This window comes from Trachinotus anak, unplaced genomic scaffold (genome assembly GCF_046630095.1).
Source record: "Trachinotus anak isolate AG129_WGS33_773 ecotype Australia unplaced genomic scaffold, CSIRO_AGI_Tana_v1 ptg000015l, whole genome shotgun sequence".
NCBI lineage: Eukaryota > Metazoa > Chordata > Actinopteri > Carangiformes > Carangidae > Trachinotus > Trachinotus anak.
The window spans coordinates 3,922,551-3,944,640 of NW_027273866.1; the positions used below are offsets into that span (position 1 = coordinate 3,922,551).

Here is a 22,090-nt window from a genome sequence, read left to right on the forward strand (position 1 = left end):
TAGAGGCAAAAAAAAACGAACATACAATGAGTTGGAGCAGCTACTGATCATGCTGGGGAATCTCTACCTTCCTGATGGGAACTGATTAGGTCACCACTGGTGCCACTAGATGGCAGCACATGTTTATGGTGTGGTTTTATAATGACGTGCATCAGTCAGAGCACGGGGGGGGGGGGGATACAGCCCTGAATCATATATTTTCATTTAAATGTCGAAAATGTTGAATTTCACACATGGTTTCAGCAGCAATTTTGAACTTAACGGCTTTAATAGTAATGTAGTGATTTGAGTCTGTAATACCCATAATAATGACTCTAACATACCCGAGTAGAAAGTTTTCAATCCCAGACAGGACAATAATAGTCGAATAGTCCCTGCGATGTGGTCACAAGGACTTGATTTTGCAGTGATATCTGCATGGTGTCCCTCTCATCACTGTGCAGCTGTTATCTCTTCTCTCACACATGAAGCCGGCGGCGGTGGGACAGCGGCTTTGTGGTGAGGAGGTCTGAGCGGCGGATGAAGAGTTAAACGGGTCCGGGCTCCGCGGCCTGTGATTGGCCCGCAGCTGCAGCGCTGGGACGGACAACAAGGCTCCGCTGTGTGCGCACTGGAAAAGTCACTCGGTGGACGAAGCGAAGTACACAGCCTGGACCGCCCCGAGTCTCTTTTTTTTTTTTTTTTTTTTTTTTTTTTTTGGTAAATTAACATATGGGTGTTTTGTTGTGATTTTTATGGAAGCGTCCGGTTTTTCTCGGCCTTTGAATTCGCTGCTTTATTTCAGAGTCGAGCGCGTCTGGGTCTGTTAGAGGTCGGTGAAAAGTCGACCACTGTCACTTTTGATTCATGGACTCAACACGGACTTTAGCTAAAAACATCTCTGTCAAGAGGCTAATACAAGGTTGACTTCATTCATTAAATATCCAGGTATGTTATCGACACATTTATAGTGACCTTTTCCCATTTTGAAACAACTTTTACACTTTTAGTTGCATGTTTACCCAAGCTACAGGTGAGCAGCTCTAACTCAGTGAAACTTTACTGTAAGTACAGCTCAGATAAACTGGAAGAAAGAGACAATTTCACATACAGCTTGCTATTCAATGCCTTGGTTAGCTATTTGAATATATAACCTTCTCACATGACTGTGCTTTTACATTTACAAGAATTTATTAAATTTGCCAAGGACCTTAAAAGACTTTAAACCCCACTGTAAAGTCCCAGACAGACCCCAGACCTGAGTCTGACTGCAGCAGGGCAGAGAGGGAAACCTCTCTCACATCCTCTGACAGTGCTAACCTACTGTTTATGGATTAAAATGGAATTAATATTGAATTATTTAGTAATATTGAGATTAAATCTACTTCATTTTGGCTCCATTTTAGAGCCTTTAGGTTTTCTTACAGACCCCAAAGGGTCCCAGGAGTCTAGTTTGGGAACCACTGAGGACAACTAAAGAAAAAAACTTTTGTACAGCCAGAAAATGTTTATTAGTCGCAGGGAAACTGCTTCATAAATGCCAGTACAGTCCTTGATGTAACTTGAATACAACATGTTATTGCTCATGCATTTTATATAAGCAAGTAATATTTTTTTTTTCTTAAATCATAGCGTGTACAGATGGTGTGAAAAAGATGTTTTATCGTCTAAAACCTCTAACATTGCTCTCCATGGATTGGTCCTGCTATGTGCATATACACTGCCTCACTGTGTCCATATGTCTTTCAGATTTAGGGAACATGAAGTTGTCTTTGGACACTATGAGCGTCCTGAAGATTGTGCTGTTCATCTTTGAGGCTGTTTTACTGACAGACTGCGCAAGAGGTGAGAGCTGCTTCACAAACTTTCTTTCTTTCTTACTAATATTGCATACTTTAAACTTGGAAGGTAACAGCGCATTCATAGCTCATTATGAGTCAAGTTGACTGGCTGGTTTCTTGTGAGCATGAAGAAAGTCTCAGTTGGCTCTTAACGTTTTCTCACCGAGAAGTAAGAGATGGAAAACTAAAACATAAGAAAAAATCTCTACACAGAGCCCAAAATCAACATGGGGCAGGGGAATGAGAGAGGGCAAGCCTACCCCTACCCACAGTTTGTGTGTGTTTCAGTCAGCGATGTGTATGTATGCGCGTGTGTGGGAGAATGTGTGTGCGTGCACATTCGCTACAGCTAAACCAAACAAACATCATCCATCAGCTTCCCAGGGTGAAAGAACACAAGTCAGTGTAAGAGTCCAGCTCTCCCGCCAAGGAACTGCCTCACATCAGCCTGTGTGTGTGTGTGTGTGTGTGTGTGCGTTTATGGCCGAAACACTGAGTGGAGAGTGGGAGACCTCAGTCTGACCACAATTCACTGCACTGTTTACTGTGCCAGTGTCAATACTTTGCTTTATAAAGACAACTTACAGTGAGCTTGTCAACAGGTTGTGAATAACTGTCGAAGCAATTTCTATGATTTCATCCGCCATCACTGACTACTGAACCATGTCTGATGCAATCCAGTGGCATGAGTCAAAGACCGAGGCAAAACTTGAAACTAAACTCCAACTTTAATGAGAGAAATCTGAAAGCCAGACACATTTCCCCGGAAGACCTTGCACTGGCAAAACACCCAAGCTCCATAGCGCTCTCTTTATTCTCCAGCTCAGCGTGGAAGTGAATTCAAGAAGCGTCTGATAGGTACAATACCTGCATGTGGCTATCAGGGTTTGAGGTAGAGGAGGCAGGAGGGGGTTGGCGGCGATTTAGAGGGGGAGATTAGATCTGTGGGTCTGCAGACAATGCCTCATTCACAGCATGGCAGCCGTGTCTTCACGGCACGACTAAACCAAAAGTAAACAAGACGTGAAGGCTAAATAAGATTAGACAGGCAATTTTGTATGTTTACAGATTAACAGATGTCAGAGAAACCCAAAGGGGAATCCAATGGGATGATGGAGATTGGAAGTCCGATGGTTCTGAACTGATTTTATTTCAGACAAAAAGAAGAATTTACGGTCTGTTTTTCATAATGTCCCTGAAAGTGGTTGCAGATGCACAGACAGATTGACCCATCAACAGTCATGTAGTTGCCAGACAGTCTGAGTGAGATGATTTTGAATGATGCCTGATAATCTGTGAGGTGTAAATATCCCACAGTTCTCTCAGCAGAAGCAGCGAAACAGTGAGTGCAGTGTTTTAGTGCAAATGCAACAGCTTGACTCTGACATCCTGTGAAATCCAGTCAGGGAGCTTTGACTCAAAACGTCTGCTTTCATAATGAAGTGAAGGCCAGCAAAGCTGTAAAACTGCCCCTGTAAAACTTAACAATGTATGATGACATCTTTGACAAATATAGATTAAATTATAAAGGACAGACCCCCTGTGACGTTTGTGTGAAACAGTAAAAACACATTAGAAGTGTTACTTTACTGCCTTTATCTAAACATTTCAGACAATGCCCCTGACAAGACAGTAAGTTTGGGTGAACACATTTAAGCCTGTTGCTGTCAGTCATCAGGCGACATCTGACCCAGGACCCCCTGCCCTACCACACACACACACACACACACTCACACACTCACTCACATGTGGACCCTCCCTCTCGCTACTGCCACGACTTTGCGACTGACCAAGCAAGAATTATTTCTTAAGACCCCTCCTAGGAACCCCCGCACTTCCTCCGTCCCAGTGCCTTCATTCCTCCCCCTCTGGTGCTCCGCCACCGCCAGCAGCTGGAGGAGGTGCTCAGTGATGTGTCCCAGCAGAGCCTCTAATGTGGTGACAGGCCAGGGGACCACTGGGCTCCACTAACTGAGGAATGCAGCAGCCTGGACATATGGATCTGCAGAAATGCACCCTGGGAGAAACAGAGAGGCACCAGGTGTCTCTGTTATGCACCAGGACTAGCTAACAATGAACACACACACACTGAATGGTGGTGTTTTGATGCATTTTAATTAGAAACAGGCATCAAATACAGTTGTGTCTTTTTGTGCATGTACATTAATCTGCTGGGCTTTTTTTTTTTTTAACACCACACACATTTGTTTCACCTCTGGAGCATCTGGTGAAGTTTAGAGCATGCACACTGCTCTACAACCCTGTTTGGAAAATATACATTTTATAACAGAGTTACATCATGGTTTCATAAAAAGAGGGCACTAGATAAATTGTATGCTAAGGGCTCTTAAAATCACAAGGCCATTTGGCTCCTAGACAGTTTTCCATTTCCTTTAACCATAATGAGGCTAGTTTCTCAGTAACCAAATGCCCCAAAGTCCTCTTATTTTTTAAATAGCTCCTGAATAGTAAGAAGGTGTAATAGTGGTGTTCTGGTTTGTGAGCCAAGCTAGTGAGACTGGGGGGAGGGGGGGTGTGTGCTGAAAAAGCACGGCTTTGCTGCTGAGTAAAATGTTTTTTTTTGTTACAGTTCTAGCTCAACTTGCACTTTAATGCTCCATTTACGTATTAGAAATAAAATCAGTTTCATGTTACATTTTGTTTTTCTGCCCACACTACTCAGCAGAACCCGTGGGAAGTCAAACATCCTTCACCTTCTACCTCAACTCTAATCAGTGCAACTGTTCAACACCTCCAAACCAGACTACCAGCACTGACTGCCACCCTGCTTACATATGTCCCCTTCCTTCTCACTGCTTCTCTCTGCATTTCCTCCCATTTATTACCAGTGTGAAGCTGAAGGAAGTGAGTTAAGTTAATGTGCTGTCGTTAAAACAAGGCATGAGCTGACCTTAACTCCCACCAAGCCTTTCTCAGCTCTTCGTAGCCCCTATTTACCAAGTCTGGGTCCATTGGTGGAGAACAATGGATGGATTATTACATGTGGTGGTCCCCCCGGGTTGGACAGGGCAGCAGTAATTTATTTTAAACACTCCTCATCCCTGTAGACTGGACTTATTTGCCATCTATTAGAGCTCACAGCAGACGGGGGACTTGCTTTACTGAGGCGCTGCCATTTAGAGGTGCGTGAGAAGAAGTTACGAGAGTGAATGAGCACTGCTTTCGTGTGTCTGAATGTATGTGTGTGTTTTATTAAGCAGGCTGAAATTACCCTGAGAAAAGTCATGATAATGAGACATCCAAGGAGCACAGGGCAATTTGGAAAACCTCAGAGGTATACCGACTGCTATTCCCTCTCCACCTCCTTCTCCTCTAAACCAGGTGGAAATAATATTCCTCCTGTTATGATCCCTCTGTTTCTATCACGGAAATAATGTTACCACCACTATAACAATTCATGTTTCCCATCTATCAGCACACACTGCTGACCCTGTCAGTTCAGGAGGAAACATTCGGAGAGAGGAATGTGTCAGACTTCACCCCTCGCAGGGGAAAGAAAGGAAGGGGCTGTAGCTGTGATAAGTAGTCATAATGGAGGTCAGTTGGTGTTTACTTTAGCAGGGTCATATAATCCCTGTGAGCAAGACTCACCCTCATTGACTGACTTTAATGGCCACTTCAATTAGCATTCATGTGGAATTTCAACAAGGCATTGTCCGCTTCCAGCATTTGTCACTTTCAGCTGTATGCTAATGCTCAGACACACACGAGGAGCATTTCATTTTCTGCTGTTTTTATTTAGTAAATCCTGTTGAATCGTATGAAGGTCTCTGTGTGTACAATGCTCATTAGTTTGTTCGGGCAGTTGGCTCCGGGAGTGTTTTCAGACCACACACACTCTTCCTGCAGGCTGAATGGATTTGGGTTCAGTTAAATAGAATTCCTTTTGCTCCTGTTAACTTCCACAAAACCCATGGAGCTGTTTACAAAGTGCACACGGAGGTGTCAGATTGTCATCATTCAAATGATAATCAACTTTATTTGCTTGCCTGGTTTGACTTCCCTCATTTTACCGGACTTATTGATAATGGGTTTTTGTTAATTGACAACTGTTTGGTGTTAAATAAGCATGGGATGATACTGGACACTGTTTAGACTCCACACTCCAGGCTGCTGTGTTACACCCTTGGCTAGAAAAAGAGCGGACTGAGCGGCTGGAAGCGAGCCTGTAGGTGGGGGTGAGGGTCCGCCTCACTGGAACCTTACAAGTGACCTTACAATAGCATTTCAAGCCCCTCAGTGGGAAATATTTGTCTTGCACAACCCCTCTTTCTAAGCCTCCTTCATTTCTCCAGTCCCGCTCTGTTTTCTCTTTTTCTTTTGAGGAGCCAAGTCATGGAGAGAAACCCCCTCCCCTTTAGCTTTGTGCTCCACAGCTGTTCACTCAGTCACTTAAGTAAGTGAAAAGATGAGATTCCAATTGCTCCCCTCTTTCACCCCTCAACAGGAGAAGCCGGTTTTGTTTTCCTGTAGTTTTTAACTTGTAGATTTATGATTAGGACCATGAGTCTGCATGCAGCTGCAGGCAGGGGGTGCAGAAATCAAAACTGTTCTTCCACATTTCTTTTCTTCTCCATGTCTAACATTGGCTCCTTGTTGCATCCTCTACCCTCTCAGCAGTGTTGAGCGCCCTTGCGCAGAAACAGCAAAACATGCGCCACAACAACGTTTTGTTGTCTCAAAAATATATCTGCAGTATGCTCTATTTACATGATGTTGGCCCTCAGGATGTTGCTTGGACTGAGCAGGTTTGGACAGGTCCAGCAGTTGTCATTGTGATGTTAGTGAATAAAAGGCTGATTTGAAGTGCAGAAATATTATCTGCCCCATCTTACTGCATGTTTGCTGTACTTGCCACAGCCTGCTTGAATCTGTGCCGCTGTGGTCTCATACTGACATATCAGAATACCAAATCAGGCAGCAAGGAGGTACCTGTTGCATATCATTTCAGAATGAGGCTCTTCTCTTTTTTTTTCTTTTTTTTTTAACTTCCCTGTGCCATAAAGTCTTCCATTGTTTTCCTTCTGTTCATGATCTTAGGAAACAGTCCATTGTTAGTCATCTTTATAATCCGACAACAGACATCAACGCCTCATTATGGAAGTTTTCTCATTCTTTGTTTTTCTGCTACCACCGCCTCTCTCTGGGGGTTTCAAACCCTCACACACACCAAGCCAGGGAAATGGCAGGGATAACGAGCTCTGAATGAGGCCTCCGCTGCTTTCGACACACACCCGTGGACACTCCTTTCAGTCCCCCCCCCCACTTTTCAGTTCACCTCCAATGAGCTTCAATGAGACCCCACATGGCTTTGTGGCTTTTTCACTTCCACTTTGTTTTTCATTAGGGATTCTTTTGAGCGACCTCAGAAATTCTTTGTGCATTGTCCCCATTGAGTGAGGTTATAAAGAGTCTGGTCTGGGCGATTGCTTGTCACAGTACGTCAAAATAGGAGTTTTCATACTAAGCGTATAGGCTGTCATGATGGAATTTGTTTGCACCCGTTTCCGGCAGCAGCAGTCTCAATGCTGGAAGCGGAGGCGAGGAGGCAAAGAGGCCCAGATTTTTCATTCAGGGGACCCATTCCTTGTGTAATGAATGGAAAAATATGTCCCCGCTTTGACTTGAAGAGGGGAATGGGACAAGGGAGGAAAAATCATTTCAGGAGCAAGGAGTATAATCTGTCATATTTTATAGCAGGGCTACTGCTATCCCAGACTGGAATTCTGCACCATGCAGTGAAACTGATTTGATTTCCTCATGCACAGAGATGTGAGTTTGGGCCTTGGACCAGCCCCCAGCCTGGATATACTTGGAGTTAGAGGCTTGGCAGATTGGGGCACTTCTCCATTCATACAGTTAATTTGTGTCTAGATTGACAAATAGCTCAACTGGCTGCTCTTTTTGTTAACTTTAAGATTAACAAAAAGATTGTAGAGATGGCAGTGTCAGCTTGTCGGGTCAGGTCCAACACTTTGGTCTAGAATGAAATGTCTCAACAAGCATGTGATGGGTTTACATAAAACTTTACACAGACATTCACAGTTCCCAGAGGATCTGGTAATAGTCTGACTTTTACTGTAGCGACACCAGGAGGTGACATTTGTGGAGTTGGAGTAAAATATCTTCACGACCATTGGATTGCTATGAAATTTCCTGCAGGTATTTATGTTCCCTGGAAGATTAATCTGACTTGGTGAGCCTCTGACTAGTGAAAGTGAAACTTTTCACTTCTTCAGTGAAATATTTCATCATCTACTTGATTGGTTGGCACCACATTGTCTACAGATGTTCATGGTTTCCAAGCCATTTATTCTACGCTGGTAGAATACATATCAGCAGGTTGATATTTTTGATTTAGAGCTCAACATCTGGACAACTCCTAGATGAATTTCCTTGAAGTGTGGTGCAGACATTCATATTCTCCTCCTCTGGCTCTTGCCCTAGCTCCACCATGAGGGTAATATTTTTGTGTTTTTATTGAAATCTCAACAACTGTTGCCACGAATTTTAACATTAAAAGTGAGCCATCAGAACAATATTTGTACAACACTTTGGTTGATGAGCAAAATCTTGAAAAACCAGTGACATTTCCATCAGCATCAGGAGTACTTTGTGTTTAGTCCTAATTAGCAGCTATCATGCTAATACACCCAACGAAGGCAGTAAACAATATTCTAACATTATCATTGCGGGCACACGCTATCTTTTGTCTCAAAGGACGACTGTGCTTGAGTACAGCGTAACAGAGCCTCTAGCATGAGTTTTGTTTTTTATTTTTCTATGGTATTTTTCCATTTACTGGATGGTTCACAGTTGGAAATACAGAGATTCAGTGATGTAACAGAAGTCCTTGCACCAGGACGTCTATTCTGGTCATCAGACGTTTGTTTCTGTGCAGGTCTCCCTGATAAAAGCACTGTATAGCTCTGTGTGGACAGTTGATTAACAAAGAAAGAGACAGCCAGACTGACAGACAGAGATGGATCGAGGGCAGTGACCTTTGTGCAGCTGAGTAGTAAGGTGAACTGGGAAAGCACTGAACAAATTGTCACTGTGAAAGGCCGAGTACCACATTGTAATGACAGGCTCAACAGCTTCATGATGACAGATTGATTTCAGACAATATTCCTGGATTGTCAAGAGGCCCCATTGCTGTCAGTGAGAGCTTTGCCAGTTCCTCCACCCCCTCCGTCTGTCTCGCCTTGCTTCTCCCCCCTTTGCCTCGCTCTGTCTCGTCTCTGTCTCACTCGCCTTTCTCTTTCCCTCACCCACTCCTCTCCTCTGCTCTCCTCGCCTCTCCCTCCCTACTGCTCCTGTCTGAATCGCCCCATTCTGCCCAAACACTCCTGCTACATCACAGTCTGTCATTGGCCCCCTCCTGAAAAGACCTTGTTGACAAAGGCGCTGGTGTAAAGCGCTTCCCAGTGTCATGGAGATTGGCTGATCCTCAGACTGTACGCTGGTGTAGGGTTCCTTGAGTTGGATAAATGAGGGGCACTCAGCGCCAGGCTTGGCTATGTTCATCGTCATCATCATCATCATCACACAGATGTGACCACAACACACACAGAGACACACACATCGGTCTGCTGCTGACAGCATGTCTGTCTCAAAATGGCCCTATTTACAGCCTCTGTGCTTCTCTGCCAGTCAGTATAACATCAGACCAACGCAGAGCAACGGTGACTCGACTTAATAAGACATCTGATTCTCATTCAGCACCTCCAGACTGGACTCCGACTGTGTCAACTATACACAATGAGCAGGTTGGAGTTCGTTTTTTCCCACTATGGAATGCAGGAAGGTTGACGGAGGAGGCATGTAGGGAGCGGCAGGATGCACCTCACTGTTGACTGATTGAGGCCATGAAACAACAAAAACAGCGTTCTTGTTATGAGGAGGCAGTGTAACAGGCCCTAAGAGTTTATTGTCCCAGCAACATGCTCTGGAGCACTAGTTGCCAACTGTTTTGGCAAAGCAGATTGTGATCTGTTGCATATGTACGGTGAATGGGAGAGAGGGCAAATACTTTTTTGGTACTGAGTAAAATGTCTTTAGTATTGAATTTGTACTTTTCTTTATTCTTTCATCAGAAAATTGCTAATTTACAAGTTTCTGATTTAGGAGAAGTTCTTGTATGGCTGCTTGTATTACTCAACATTTTACATTTGAAAATGTGTTTTTTTCTAAGATGAAGAAAAGTGTTTTGTAGAAAAATAATTATAATCCCTGAAAAAAGTATCGAGTATTGATACTGAAACTTTGGTATGTTTGAATCATTTTTGATGCCTGAAAATGTCAAATTATTCAGTAATTTATTAGAAAGATTAGAGCAGTGGTGCCCAACCATTTTGGCCTCCAGCCCTTCTAAATAAAACAATGTCTATTTGTGAAACCTAATCGCAGTTTATGGTCTTAGTTTGGACATAAGCCATGAGCAGCTCAACCAAAGAGTGAGTTTTCCTTCTCACATTGATTCATTTTAAGGATTTTTACAAGCCAGACCACAGTAATTCACAAGACAAAAGCAAAGAATTAAGAGACAAGTCATAAAAAATTTGCACAATTTTATGTAAAATAAAACTTTACCTATTTCTTATATCAATTGAATCACTTTGGGACCCTGGCTGTCCTGAACCCCAGGTATGAAACAATTAGATTAGGATCTGTGTGGAATAATTGTTATGTAAGATAACAGGAGGCCAGGGACTTTTAGTAGGGGAGGGAATTTTATAATGGCACTGAAGTAAAAACCGGTCATGTGCGCTTATTTCGCTCAAAGGTATTGGATCGTTGCATCCCTAAAATAGTAATTAGTAATATTGTGGGCCATAAATGTTTTTTATGCCTCTGCGTCGGCGACAGCCAAGGGCCAGAGGCATTTTGTTTTCTGGTTGTCTGTCTGGCCGCCTGCCTGTGCCATTCTTGTGAACGCGATATCTCTGAAACTCCTCAAGGGAATCCCCTCAAATTTGGCACAAACTTTCTCTTGGACTCAAGGGCAAATTGATTAGATTTTGGTGGTCAAAGGTCAATGGTCAAGGTCACAGTGACCTGACAAAACGGTCTTGGCCTTGTGAACGCGATACCTCAGTAATGCCTTGAGGGAATTTCTTCAAATTTGGTACAAGCATTCACTTGTACTCAAGGTTTTACTGATTAGATTTTATAGTCAAAGGTCAAGGACATGGTGACCTCACAAAATACGGATTTAGCCTTTTGAACACAATATCTCCAGAACTCCTCAAGGGAATCCCCCCAGTTTTTGCCCCAAATGTTCTCTTGGACTCAAGGACAAACTGATTCGATTTTTGTGGTCAAACGTCAGAGGTCAAGGTCAATGTGACCACATAAAATAAGTTTTTAGCCATAACTCAAGAACTCACACAGTAAGTGTGACAAAGTGTTACACAAATGGTTAATATTTTATATGACCCTTGATAAATAGGGATGTAACCTAAAGCCAGTCTGAGTGGCAACCACGAGGCAATAATTATAGTCGATAATACAACTGCAAGCTGGTAATTCTAGTTTCTGCTTTCCTATTCTGTTTGTCATCTCAGAACCCCTTAAGTTTTATCTTTTCGACCACCTGGGAGGGTACCAACCAGGAAACAGTATGTGGTTAAATACTAATCTTCTTTTTTCATCTGGTACATTCTCTCCTGTCTGAGACAGGTGGGGGGTAATAATGAGAAGTCTTCATTTCATCTAAACTCCATATATCTGTGTTTATGTATGAGTGTGAGAGAGAAGAAGAGACGATACACTGACGGTCCAGAGCAGCCTAACGTGTGAGTGTTCACACAATGTCCTTCTCAGTGCCAAGTGGTTGGTCCATCTCCAAACATATTAGACAGACAGTCATAAACAGGTGCTTGTTGGTGCCCTGTGCTGTATTGCAGAGAGAAAGGTCTGTTTGAGTGTGTCATGTGGCTGAGGCCGGGCCTGGGCCAGGGAGTGGGGTGTGAGATTGTTGGGATTCCTGGTTACTGCTGCCAGGACCCACCTAATCCCCCTTCACTCCCCCATGCAGCCCTCCTCTCCTTATGAGCAGTGTGTTAAAGGCGGCCTCTCTGCCATCGCAGCCTCTGCTCCCTGCCACTCACTAAATCAACTCTCCTCTCTTTAACCCTCACCCTACTTCTCTCTTCTCTGCTTCATTTTCTTTCTCTTCACTCCTCTGACCCCTCTTTCTCTGTCTGTGACTCTATCTGGCCTTTCTCTTTCTTCCCAGCCTCCCTCCTGTTGCCTCTTCCCTGATAAGTGGCCCTAAGCACACACTCAGCCCCTGTGTGTGCACCAGGCCTTAGCCTAATGGAGTGAGATAAAGAGACTAGAGTGCCACTCACTGTGTGCTCTTTATGACAGGGCAAGACCAGTGTACTTATTCACAATTGCAAGAAAGGTGATGCTACTGAATTAGTGGGTTAATGTTTTCTGTTTACTTAGAATATATTAAAAGTATTAAAAATATTATATTTGTCATTATCTACTTTGTAGGCTTATATTGATATTTTTGGATTGAAACTTCTCATAGTCAGTGAGTCACAGTAAAAATACCTTCAGTTATATGTAATGTATTCAATATTTTTCTCAATAATTTTATTTACTTTATTTCATTTTCCTGTATTGGCCATTCTTTCTTTTTCTGTTAAAGTGAACATACACATAACCAGAGAGAGATAAAATAAGAATGAACAAATGCCTCCTAACCACCCCGATCTGGACAATGAAAGTCACCGAAGTACTGCAATGTACCAGTTTTATTTTTAGTAGGGAAAGGAAGACTCTCTGAAAGCATTATGAATAATAATAACCTAAAAAGTGACCACTTTAAAAAGAAAATGCCCATTTTCTGTGCTGTGGTTGAGCAGATAGCATGCTGGAAAAGCAGGCTATGAACTCTTCCACTGCACCTTGTATACACTATCCAGTAATGAGACAAAACAGCCACTCCAAAAACATTATATGAAAGGCTCCTATTAATTCAGGTGAAGGACTTTCCATAAGAGAGACTCCATACTTTTCCAAGCTTGTGGAAGTATGGAAAAGTACAGGCGCCTTATGGAAAGTCCTTAACCTGAATTAAAAGAGGCCTTTCACATAATCAAAGTGTCAATAACATATACAGTGGGGGATTTCTTCCAGGAAATTCTTATCTGAGTTAGTAAGCAGCCTGGATCCTGACATATCTTATGCCATGATCATCTCTGTGAGTAGAAAATGGCCTTAAGGTTGGTCACGCTCATAAAAGTGCATTAATATTTCTATATTTATGGTGGTTGTCTTTGTTTCAGGCGAGATGGCAGACCGCTGACCAATTTTCAGAAAAATAACATTTCTGTAGGTTATTGACAAACAAACACATGTTTATGTGTATATGATTTATTGTGGGTGTGGCCTGGATTTTTGTTGCCATAATACAGCAGATGACAGTAGTAAGGAGTCCACAAAAACGCACACACACACACACACACACACACACACGCTCCTTTTCTCCAACGGAGGCAGCTGGGGCCGGGAGAAGGCAGTCAAGTTTAATGAAATATAGCAGCTTAGAGTTCAAAGGCTCCACAGTAGGGCCTGTTAAAGGTTTAGGCCGCGTGATGGAGATGTTTCCAGAAGCTTTATGACGCTGGAGTAATTTCTCTCTGTTTCTTTCCTGTTCTTTTGATGAGGAGTCGGCAGGAGCCCGTTGTTCTGGAGCCATTAGTGAAGGAAGCAGATGCACATTCACTGAAAACAAGCAGCGATGTTATTCCAGTGATTCTGCTTTAATCAGATCAGATCGACTGGAGCATCTTTTTCTCTTTACTCTTTTGTTTTTTATTCCACCCCCTCCTGCTGTTTCTCTAGTCCCTCATGTCACCCAATAGCTCCTTCTGTACCATTCCCACCATCGAAGAAGTTGCTATTCAGCCCACATCTGATGGTACTGAAGAAAGAACCATTGTCCCAAGCTGGTCTTACCCCGCTCTTATCTATTGATTGGAAAGCCGAGAGGGGAAAATAACAGGTATTGATTACCACACTGGGTGAAGTTGCTGGGCAGGACGTCTGGAGGGGTAAGAGGAGACGGCATTCTTCACCCTCTGCTGCCCCGCTGCTGTCAGAACAGCCTCTACCACCACTCCATATATCCCGTCCCCTTTCACCCTTTCACTGCAGCACCCCCACTCCTCACTCCCTCTCCCCTCTCTCCCTCACCTCACCTTGCTTTCTTTCTTGAATTGCCAAGTGCCCCCCCCCTCCCACTCTCACTGTTTTATGCCGATTTTTATCTCTGCTTGTGAAATGTATAGCTAAGCAGCAGGCTCTGAACAGAAGCTCTGGCCTTTCACACACTCCCTGAGCTGCGGTGTCTGCCTCACCTTTCGCCTTCACCCAACCCCTACAGTCTCAAGTGAAGTCACCGACAGTGGATTTGGTTTCTAGCTTTCATGTATTTTTTTTTTTTTTTGTGTGTCCATTTCTTTCTTCCCTCTTAATGTTCCTTGAACACTACTTACTTTTTTCCCATATTGAGATTTTAAGAGATGCATGATAGAATATTTCCCTGGAAGCACTGGCTCCATTAAACCTGGTTCTCTTGTGTTCAGAGGTCTGTCTGCTCTTGTACGGTCTGCTGAACTAACACAGTGCTGCTGAGTAGGAGGAAGCATTCTCCAGCTTCTATCTGTCTCTCTGCTTCTTATCCTTTATGTAAATACTGCATATTGAAGACACATTGACTCAGATCAGTGTTTATCTAAGTAATGAATCACTACAGTCTGGCAGTGTGCAAAAGCCTTTTGAGGCATAAGAAATTCTTGCAGTTGGCTGGAGATTAAGGCCCAAATCCTTTTTATTAGAAGATGTTTACAGTGTTGTTTGAATTACTATGTCCTGTACTGGGCAGACTGTGTTGCGTGCACTAAGTTATTCTCATTGTGGTTGGTTAAATTCCAGGTGTTCGCTATCAGAGCATCTGTCAGCAGCCAAGCAAGCCCTTTATTGACATGTTTGCAATAACTAAAAAAACAAAAGTACTTTGTATGGGAGGAAAAATGCATGTACACATCATTACAAATCCACAGGTGTTTTGTAAAAGAGAAAATAAATGAGGAGAGAGGTGCCAGCACATCTGATCATTGCTCAATCCTGGCAGCCTTTGTAGTCTTCAGTTTTTTTTCTGTGTTCCTCTTTCTTTTTCATTTGCATTCTGACATTTCCTAAGATATTTCGCTCCACGGATGCCTGCACGTTGGATCAACAGTTCATTAACCTGCTCACAAGGTTTCGTAAAAATGGCTATACTTAGTCTGAATCACAAGAATGCCCCTTATTGAATGTACCCCTTTTTCCTAAAATAATCCATCACCAAATTGAGCAAAGAAAAACAGAGCTAATTTTGTGAGTCGCCAGGCGTCCTCCTCCTTTTCCTGCACTATGAAAGATTCCATTCACACATGGAGCTCAGCTATAATAAGGAGCGCCGTACCAACGCTGCAATCCGGGAAAGCCCATATGGTCATGTGTATCATTTTCCATTTACAGAGCAGCTAACAATTCTAACAATTTGAGTAAACACTGTGAAATACTCAGCACTTTGTCAAAAATCTGGCAGATTCCCATTCATCGCAGCCCCCGTAGAGAAACATAATGGTACGTTCGGCAACTAGGAGAGAGCCTCAGAAGACTGAAGCTAAAGCAGCAGAGAAAAGTGCTGCTACAGTGCATTTTACTTCCAGTATGGTGTGATTACCTGCTGCATTTTGGATGTCTTGAACTGTGTATCGTACAATCAAGCAGATAAGGCATAATTCCCCTTTTCTCAGAATTGGATTTGCTACAGAGGGCCTCTGTGCGATTTCTGAGCTTTTAAGTCCAAGGTTAAGAGAACCTGTCCTTGAGAGGGAGGAGGAGGAGGAGGAGGAGGAGGAGGAGAGTCCCTGCTGAAGAAAGGATGGTGGTGGTCATGCACACAGCACAAATACTTATTAAGTTATTCAGACGATGTCCTTGATTTCGGCACCTCTTCATGCCTTGTTTTTCAAAAGGACTTCAAAAGGTTTTTTTAGGAGCGGAGATGGAGGGAGGAAATCATTTGTTGCACATTCCTTGTGCTTGGAACACCAGCCAAAACTTTTAAGTTTATGAAGTCAAAAAGTTCAGGAGCTGGAGTTGTCCTGAATAACCCAAATTCAAGATCACATAGACCTTTATCACTAAATCGTTATTTATTTATTTATTTATATCTCTGTTTGTTTATGTATTTGCCAAAAGTTAGTTAAAATGAGAAGATACCACTCTTACATCTGTATGGTACATCTGAGGCTACAGCCAGCAGAAGGTTAGCATGAAGTCTGGAAGCGAGGACAATGTTAGCATTGCTCTACTCAAAGGTAATGAAATCTGCTTTGCTTTTTGACAAAGCTAGCTCGCTGTTTCTCCTTGTTTCCAGTCATTGTGCTAAGTTAAGGTAACCGGCTGGCGTCTAAAGCTTTATATTTAGCAGAAATGAGAGTGGTATCACTGTGCAATTTGCTAAACAACAGCAGCACAAATATTATACATAAATACTGCAGGGAGGTTTTGCAAAGAGCATTCAGATGTCCCCTAATCTTTTTTTATGTTCTTGGGAAGTATATTATTCTCAAGAAATGTATTTGTTTGACAATGTAGGGTCAATGTTTTCAAACCCTGCTTCAACTAAACCTTTGACATGACTCAGGCCATGCTTTGTACGTCACTCCCCTCCATTAATCCAGAAGCAGCACATGGTTGAGTGGCTTGTGGGACCATAAGTCAGAGGAGATAACTGAAGCCTATTTGTTCAAGATTTGGCAGAAATGAATTTATGTTTTTACAAGGCTGTTCAGTCTTTTGGGATCAACTCAGTCCATATGAGCCCCAGCAGCACCAAGCCAACGCTATGACCTGTTTGTGGTCCTAAAGCAAGAGTAAAAACAGTGAGTGCCTCTGTTCTGCTTTCCTGGTAGGAGAGGAGTGAGATATGGGCCAGCTGACAACAGCCAAAAAGACTGTGGTTGCGTTTTCTCCACAGACATAAACAATGACACTTCCAATTTCCTGTGCATGCTGTGGACCAGGAAAGGCCATTCGCAGAGAGGAAGGAAAACTCTTGAGTGTGTGTGTTCATGCATGGTTGGTAAAGACATAGAAACAAAAAGGAAGGAGGCTTTCATTGGCTTTTACACTCACAGTATTCCCTTTTTTCACTAAGTTTTGTGGCATTTTATGACTTTTTTTGCCGTTTTTTTGTCCAGTGTGTCCAGCTTTTTTAGCATCTGAGGTCACCAGCACATCAGTCCAGATTATGTACCTGCAACTGAGATACATCTGTTGGCAATGTGATGGATAAAACGACCAGATGGAGTTACCTGTGTCACCTCCCCCACTGCAGCCCCATCAGTATAATGAACTTCTTGTTTACCATATGTGTGAAATGCACCAAAGGAATGTGACTCCGTGTGTGTGTTAGAGCGTGTGTGTATGTGTTGAGAGAGGCCATGTGTACTTACCCTCGCCATTGTTTTTACTACTACTGCTACCATTTGTTCTGAGGCACAGACTGTGCTCTGTGTACTTTTGAGGGCTGCTGCAGCTATAGGGTTTGGTTGCATTTCCTCCCCTTTTCTCAAGCCCCCAGTCTCCTGTTTTTCTTCGGTGTCCAGTCTTCCCAGTAATTCAGGGTTCTGTTTAGTTTTTGGTCGGTGGGTTAGTTGAGCGCCTGGCGCTGTGCGAGCAGCGGCGCAGGCCTCCTAACACCATCACAGGGTGTTTCAGCCCGCTCCACTTCACCAGATCTGAGGGAGCAGACCCGAGCCAATTAAGAGCAGGGAGAACAGGCTGCTGTCCGTCTCAATGTGACCCGCCCCCCTCATCGCTTTGATCTCTTGCACGCTACGCAAAACCGAAGCCAGAACACTTTACCCTCTCTGTGCAGGCAGTGGACGACAGGGCTTGTCCAATTATTACAATCTGGTTTCAACATTTCTGGGTAATCAGACAAAAAGATGACAAATTACCTCTATCTCATTCCATCTGCCCACATCCACGCTGTTTTTAGGGCTGCATTTAGTCAGGGAAATCAGGACTCAGGTATTTTATTAATTTGCTGTATATACACTTGTGGGGAATGTTAAGTGTCTACTTGTAAATACTCTGATAACCAAAAAAACATTGTTTTGCGCTATCGCTTGGTTAGTGAACTAAATCTATTATTGGTTAAATTGATATTTTTGAGATTGTTCTATATAAAGAGTCACTTTCTTACCATACTATAAAATCCACCCTGCTGTCCTATTGTTTTCCCTGCCACTAAATCCATGAGATGAATTTCCACAAGCTGCTAACGCTCCTTAAGGTTTGATGTATAGTGGTGTGGATAATTTGTTTCCAAACTGTGGGTTTAGAGGTCCCCAAACAGCTCACGAGATAAGTAACAGGAAGAAAGTGGAAAAAACATTGAGATTCGAAGTCCATTCTTGATCTTGGAAACAGCAGTTGGCAAAATAATCTCAGCACAAGGTTCATTCAGTGGTTGTTCTGGAGCTTTTGATTATATCATTCAGTCTTCATCGGCAAATGGAGTTGCCCATTTTTTAATGAACATATAGATTCAAGTTCAAATTCCTCATGGATATTTCATCCAAGTTGGCTCACAAGTTGAGATGAAATATCCAGAGCAGCTACTGAATCGGCCTCAGTTCAACTCTTCTTTTCTCCCTTATCAGTTACTGTAAATTTTATCTTTAAAATTTGTTGAAAAAATTTAAAAATCTAACCTATGATGAGCAGTTGCAGGTAGACATTGTACTGTCTTAGGGACCAAAGGTCAAAATGGATGGGAATCACTGGCCTAGATGGGTACAAGAATATAACCCTAGGGAAGCTTACTTATGATTTTTTTTTCACAAAAATGGTTATAGATGTGGTATACCATTTCTTTTACATTTGTTTACATTGTATCATTTTTGTGTTTGTGTGTCCTCAGGACCTCCACGGGTGTCCGAGAAGGTTGCCCACAGACAGACAGCCCGGCTTGGCAGTGCCATCAAGCTGCCGTGTCCGGTGGAAGGAGACCCTCCACCCCTAATTATGTGGACCAAGGATGGGCGCAACATCCACAGCGGCTGGATCCGTTTCCGTATCCTGCGCATGGGCCTGAAGATCAAGGAGGTGGAGGCAGATGACACAGGCACCTACATTTGCAAAGCCACCAATGGTTTTGGTAGCGTTAACATCAACTACACCCTCATCGTCATCGGTGAGTGCAGATGGAGTTCAGTTTGTATAACCTGTTTCTCTGCTGGTTCCTGAGATGAGATCATTGATGATAAAATGTGAAATGTGTCAGTCTTGTTAAAAATTCAAGCTCAATTCAGCATCTATAAAACATGAGGTCACCTGTGTGGTAATTAAAACCAGAGACCACGTCAGACTCTAATTTGTACGACCACATCACCTCCTGCTGTGGTGTTTTGAGGCCGCATTTGTAACATCTCCCTGCAGTCAAAAATCTCACCACAGTTCAAATGTTAAAAGACAGCATCACTCACAGAGGTCGAGGTCTGAAACAAGTGGGTTTATGGAGGTTTAGTACTTGATCCTCTCATCTATTGTATGTGTTACAGCCCCTACCTCTCCCTGCCCAAAGTCAACAGCAGCATGGGATATTGTTTCATACTACTTCATCCTCTGTGACTCAACTGGATCTCAAGCTCTTCCTTTTCCTTAGGCTACACTCTGTGGAGGCAGGAGGTCTGCAGCTCCTCAATAAGAAACACATTCAGTGTAATAGTGCCGGTTTGTCTTCAGACTCTCACACAGCTATTGAATGGGGCTTGGAGGATTAAGCAGTCAGACCAAGTGTGTTACTCATGTGCGTACAGTGCATTTCCTCTGCACTAGAGCAGGGCATGATGAATGAGCAGAGTGGAGCGTGAAGGCTGTGTTTAGTCTAATTACTCTAAGATGCCTAATTAGGGCCAGAGTCTGCACTCTCTCTCCGCAGAGGAGGAGTTACAAGGAGTCTTGTGACAGCTGTGCTTCAGAAGAGGAGCCATGATCAGGCAGATTTGAAAAACACAGAGCACTTCAGAAAACGCCGCTTGTTGTAATAAAGCATGCTCAAGAGATGGGAATAGACGGGACCAAAGTTTATTTTAGTATCCCTCAATATAAAGTTGTCATTGAGTTCAAAGAGAGGGTGTCTGCTGATTGTGCTAAAATGACAGGTTGGAGATTGAGGCAATGAGCCAGCTATAATGTCAAGGTTCATTGTACAGTTGTGCTATATAGCATCAAAGTCAGACGTGGCTTTGTGTGTGTCTGCTTTATATTGCTTTATTTAAAGGGCATTGAAAAGGGAACATATTCAGAATCAGTCATGTGATGGATATCCCAGTGCTGTCATTTTAAGTTTGCTTCAATGTCCTGATTGGATACTGTTTGACTTTTTTGGTGTGTTTTCTATTTGATGTGATGGATTATGTCTATGTAATGATTTTTCAGTAAATGTAGAGTCTTTCGAGTGGGAAACTTAAACTATATTGATAGGTAAACTGACTGGAGTTGAGACCTGAATACAGGTTGTCCAGATTCAAAAAAGCAGAAAAATACATCAGCAGATATTTTCATTACCAGAAAAAAAAAAAGAGCTCAGGACCTTTTGGGAGGCGTTTGAGTTTAGAAGAAAATATCGATACATGGCAGCAAGTAGATCTTTACATGGCAATGAATAAAATAAAGCAGAATGTGCCATATCCACTGTATAACCTGAAGTGTCTTAAATGTAAGCACTGAGAGCAATTGAAGGAAAAACTGTGCTTACACTTTTTTGGGAGGAAGTTGGAACCCCCTAAAAAGTATCCAGAAGAAGTAGAAAGATAGAAATACAATCATGTGAGTGTGTGACAATACACACGTAAATGTAAGTAGTACATGTGAAAGTGAGAAACACAGTCAACAATCAAATGAAATAAAAAGCTCTATCCTTCAGGCTTGGTCTTTCATAGTATCAAAAAAATATAGAAATATACATTGAAAAAAAAATCACTACTTTGTTTACTATACATTGTACCTTGTACCTTGCATGTGACAAATAAAACTTTGAACTGCTGTTTAATGGCAGTTAAACCTCTGCGTGACAATATCATAATATCGTGATATTTGGGCTGGACTGTATCGAGGTATTAAATTTTGGATATTGCCCCAAGCCCATGTGGAAATCTAATGCTTGTATGCTAGAGATGCTTATAATCACTGAGTCTACCTGGTGGTGTTATTATTTCAGAGAAACCTGAAGTTAGTTTTGGCAGTTTTAGAAGTCTTTGCAAGCTGAGAAAGCTTGAATAAACATGACCAAACACAAATAAAAGAAAAAAGGAGGCCACAAAGGTTTCCCTGGCTGCTGTGTTCTTTAAACATGTAAGACAACTTATTTTTTAAGATGAAGAATATGTATCTGCAGCAGAGAGTAATGCTGTACATGCACATGGATTTTTTGGGGGGATTTAAATATTGATTTAAAGCTGGGAGATAAAGAAGGATGATTTAGATCATTTAAGGCCAAACTACACACACACACACACACACACACACACACACACACACACACAGGAGACACACACAATTAGCCAATTAATCTCAGTGATGGATAAATTTCTGCCAGTGGTGTGTTTATATGACAGACAATTTGTCTGGTTTGGCTTCTGCTGTAAGTGTAACTGAGTGAGAACCAAGACTTCAGTGAAAACAGTTCAGGACCGCTGTGATGAAGCTGGCAGCGGGTCGGCGGGAGATCAGTTCAACCTGACTGCATGCGTTGCTCTACTCCCCCTTGCTGATGATGTTAGGAAAAAAATACCTTTGGAAGTTCAATCAGAAAACTTTCTTGGAAGCATATTTCCATGAGATTTTTATCACAAGTGTTTTTTGCCCTTTATGGAATTACCTAGAGACTTTCTGGCCCGAGTCTTAATCCTGATCTGGTTATTTCCATTTCCTACTTGTCCTCTGGTGGTAGTGAGTCCGTGACAGGCTGACTCTAGATTCTCAGCCCTCCCCTCTTTCTCCTCTCTTGTCCGTCATCCATTACACTCTGGCAGTCCATCACTGCAGCGTTTGTTTTTGTACATAATTGTTCCATCAGGGGTGCGTTGGAGTTTGGGTACCTTTTTGCCACAAAGATTAGGGGGCCTCATTGTCAAAATACTTACAGTATAATACAGCCAAAT

At 42.7% G+C, this 22,090-nt stretch overlaps 1 protein-coding gene across 1 annotated transcript in view; it reads left to right on the forward strand.

Annotated features, from left to right (window-relative positions):
- Positions 1-665: 665 nt before the first annotated feature.
- The window catches only part of LOC139632585 (fibroblast growth factor receptor-like 1), a 29,080-nt gene continuing 7,655 nt past the window's right edge, over positions 666-22,090 (forward strand). The window contains exons 1-3 of the mRNA XM_071497554.1: positions 666-927; positions 1,729-1,824; positions 18,847-19,119. Of these exons, the coding sequence (XP_071353655.1) occupies positions 1,740-1,824; positions 18,847-19,119 (358 nt within the window). The 5' untranslated portion in view covers positions 666-927; positions 1,729-1,739. The remainder of the gene's footprint in view (positions 928-1,728; positions 1,825-18,846; positions 19,120-22,090) is intronic.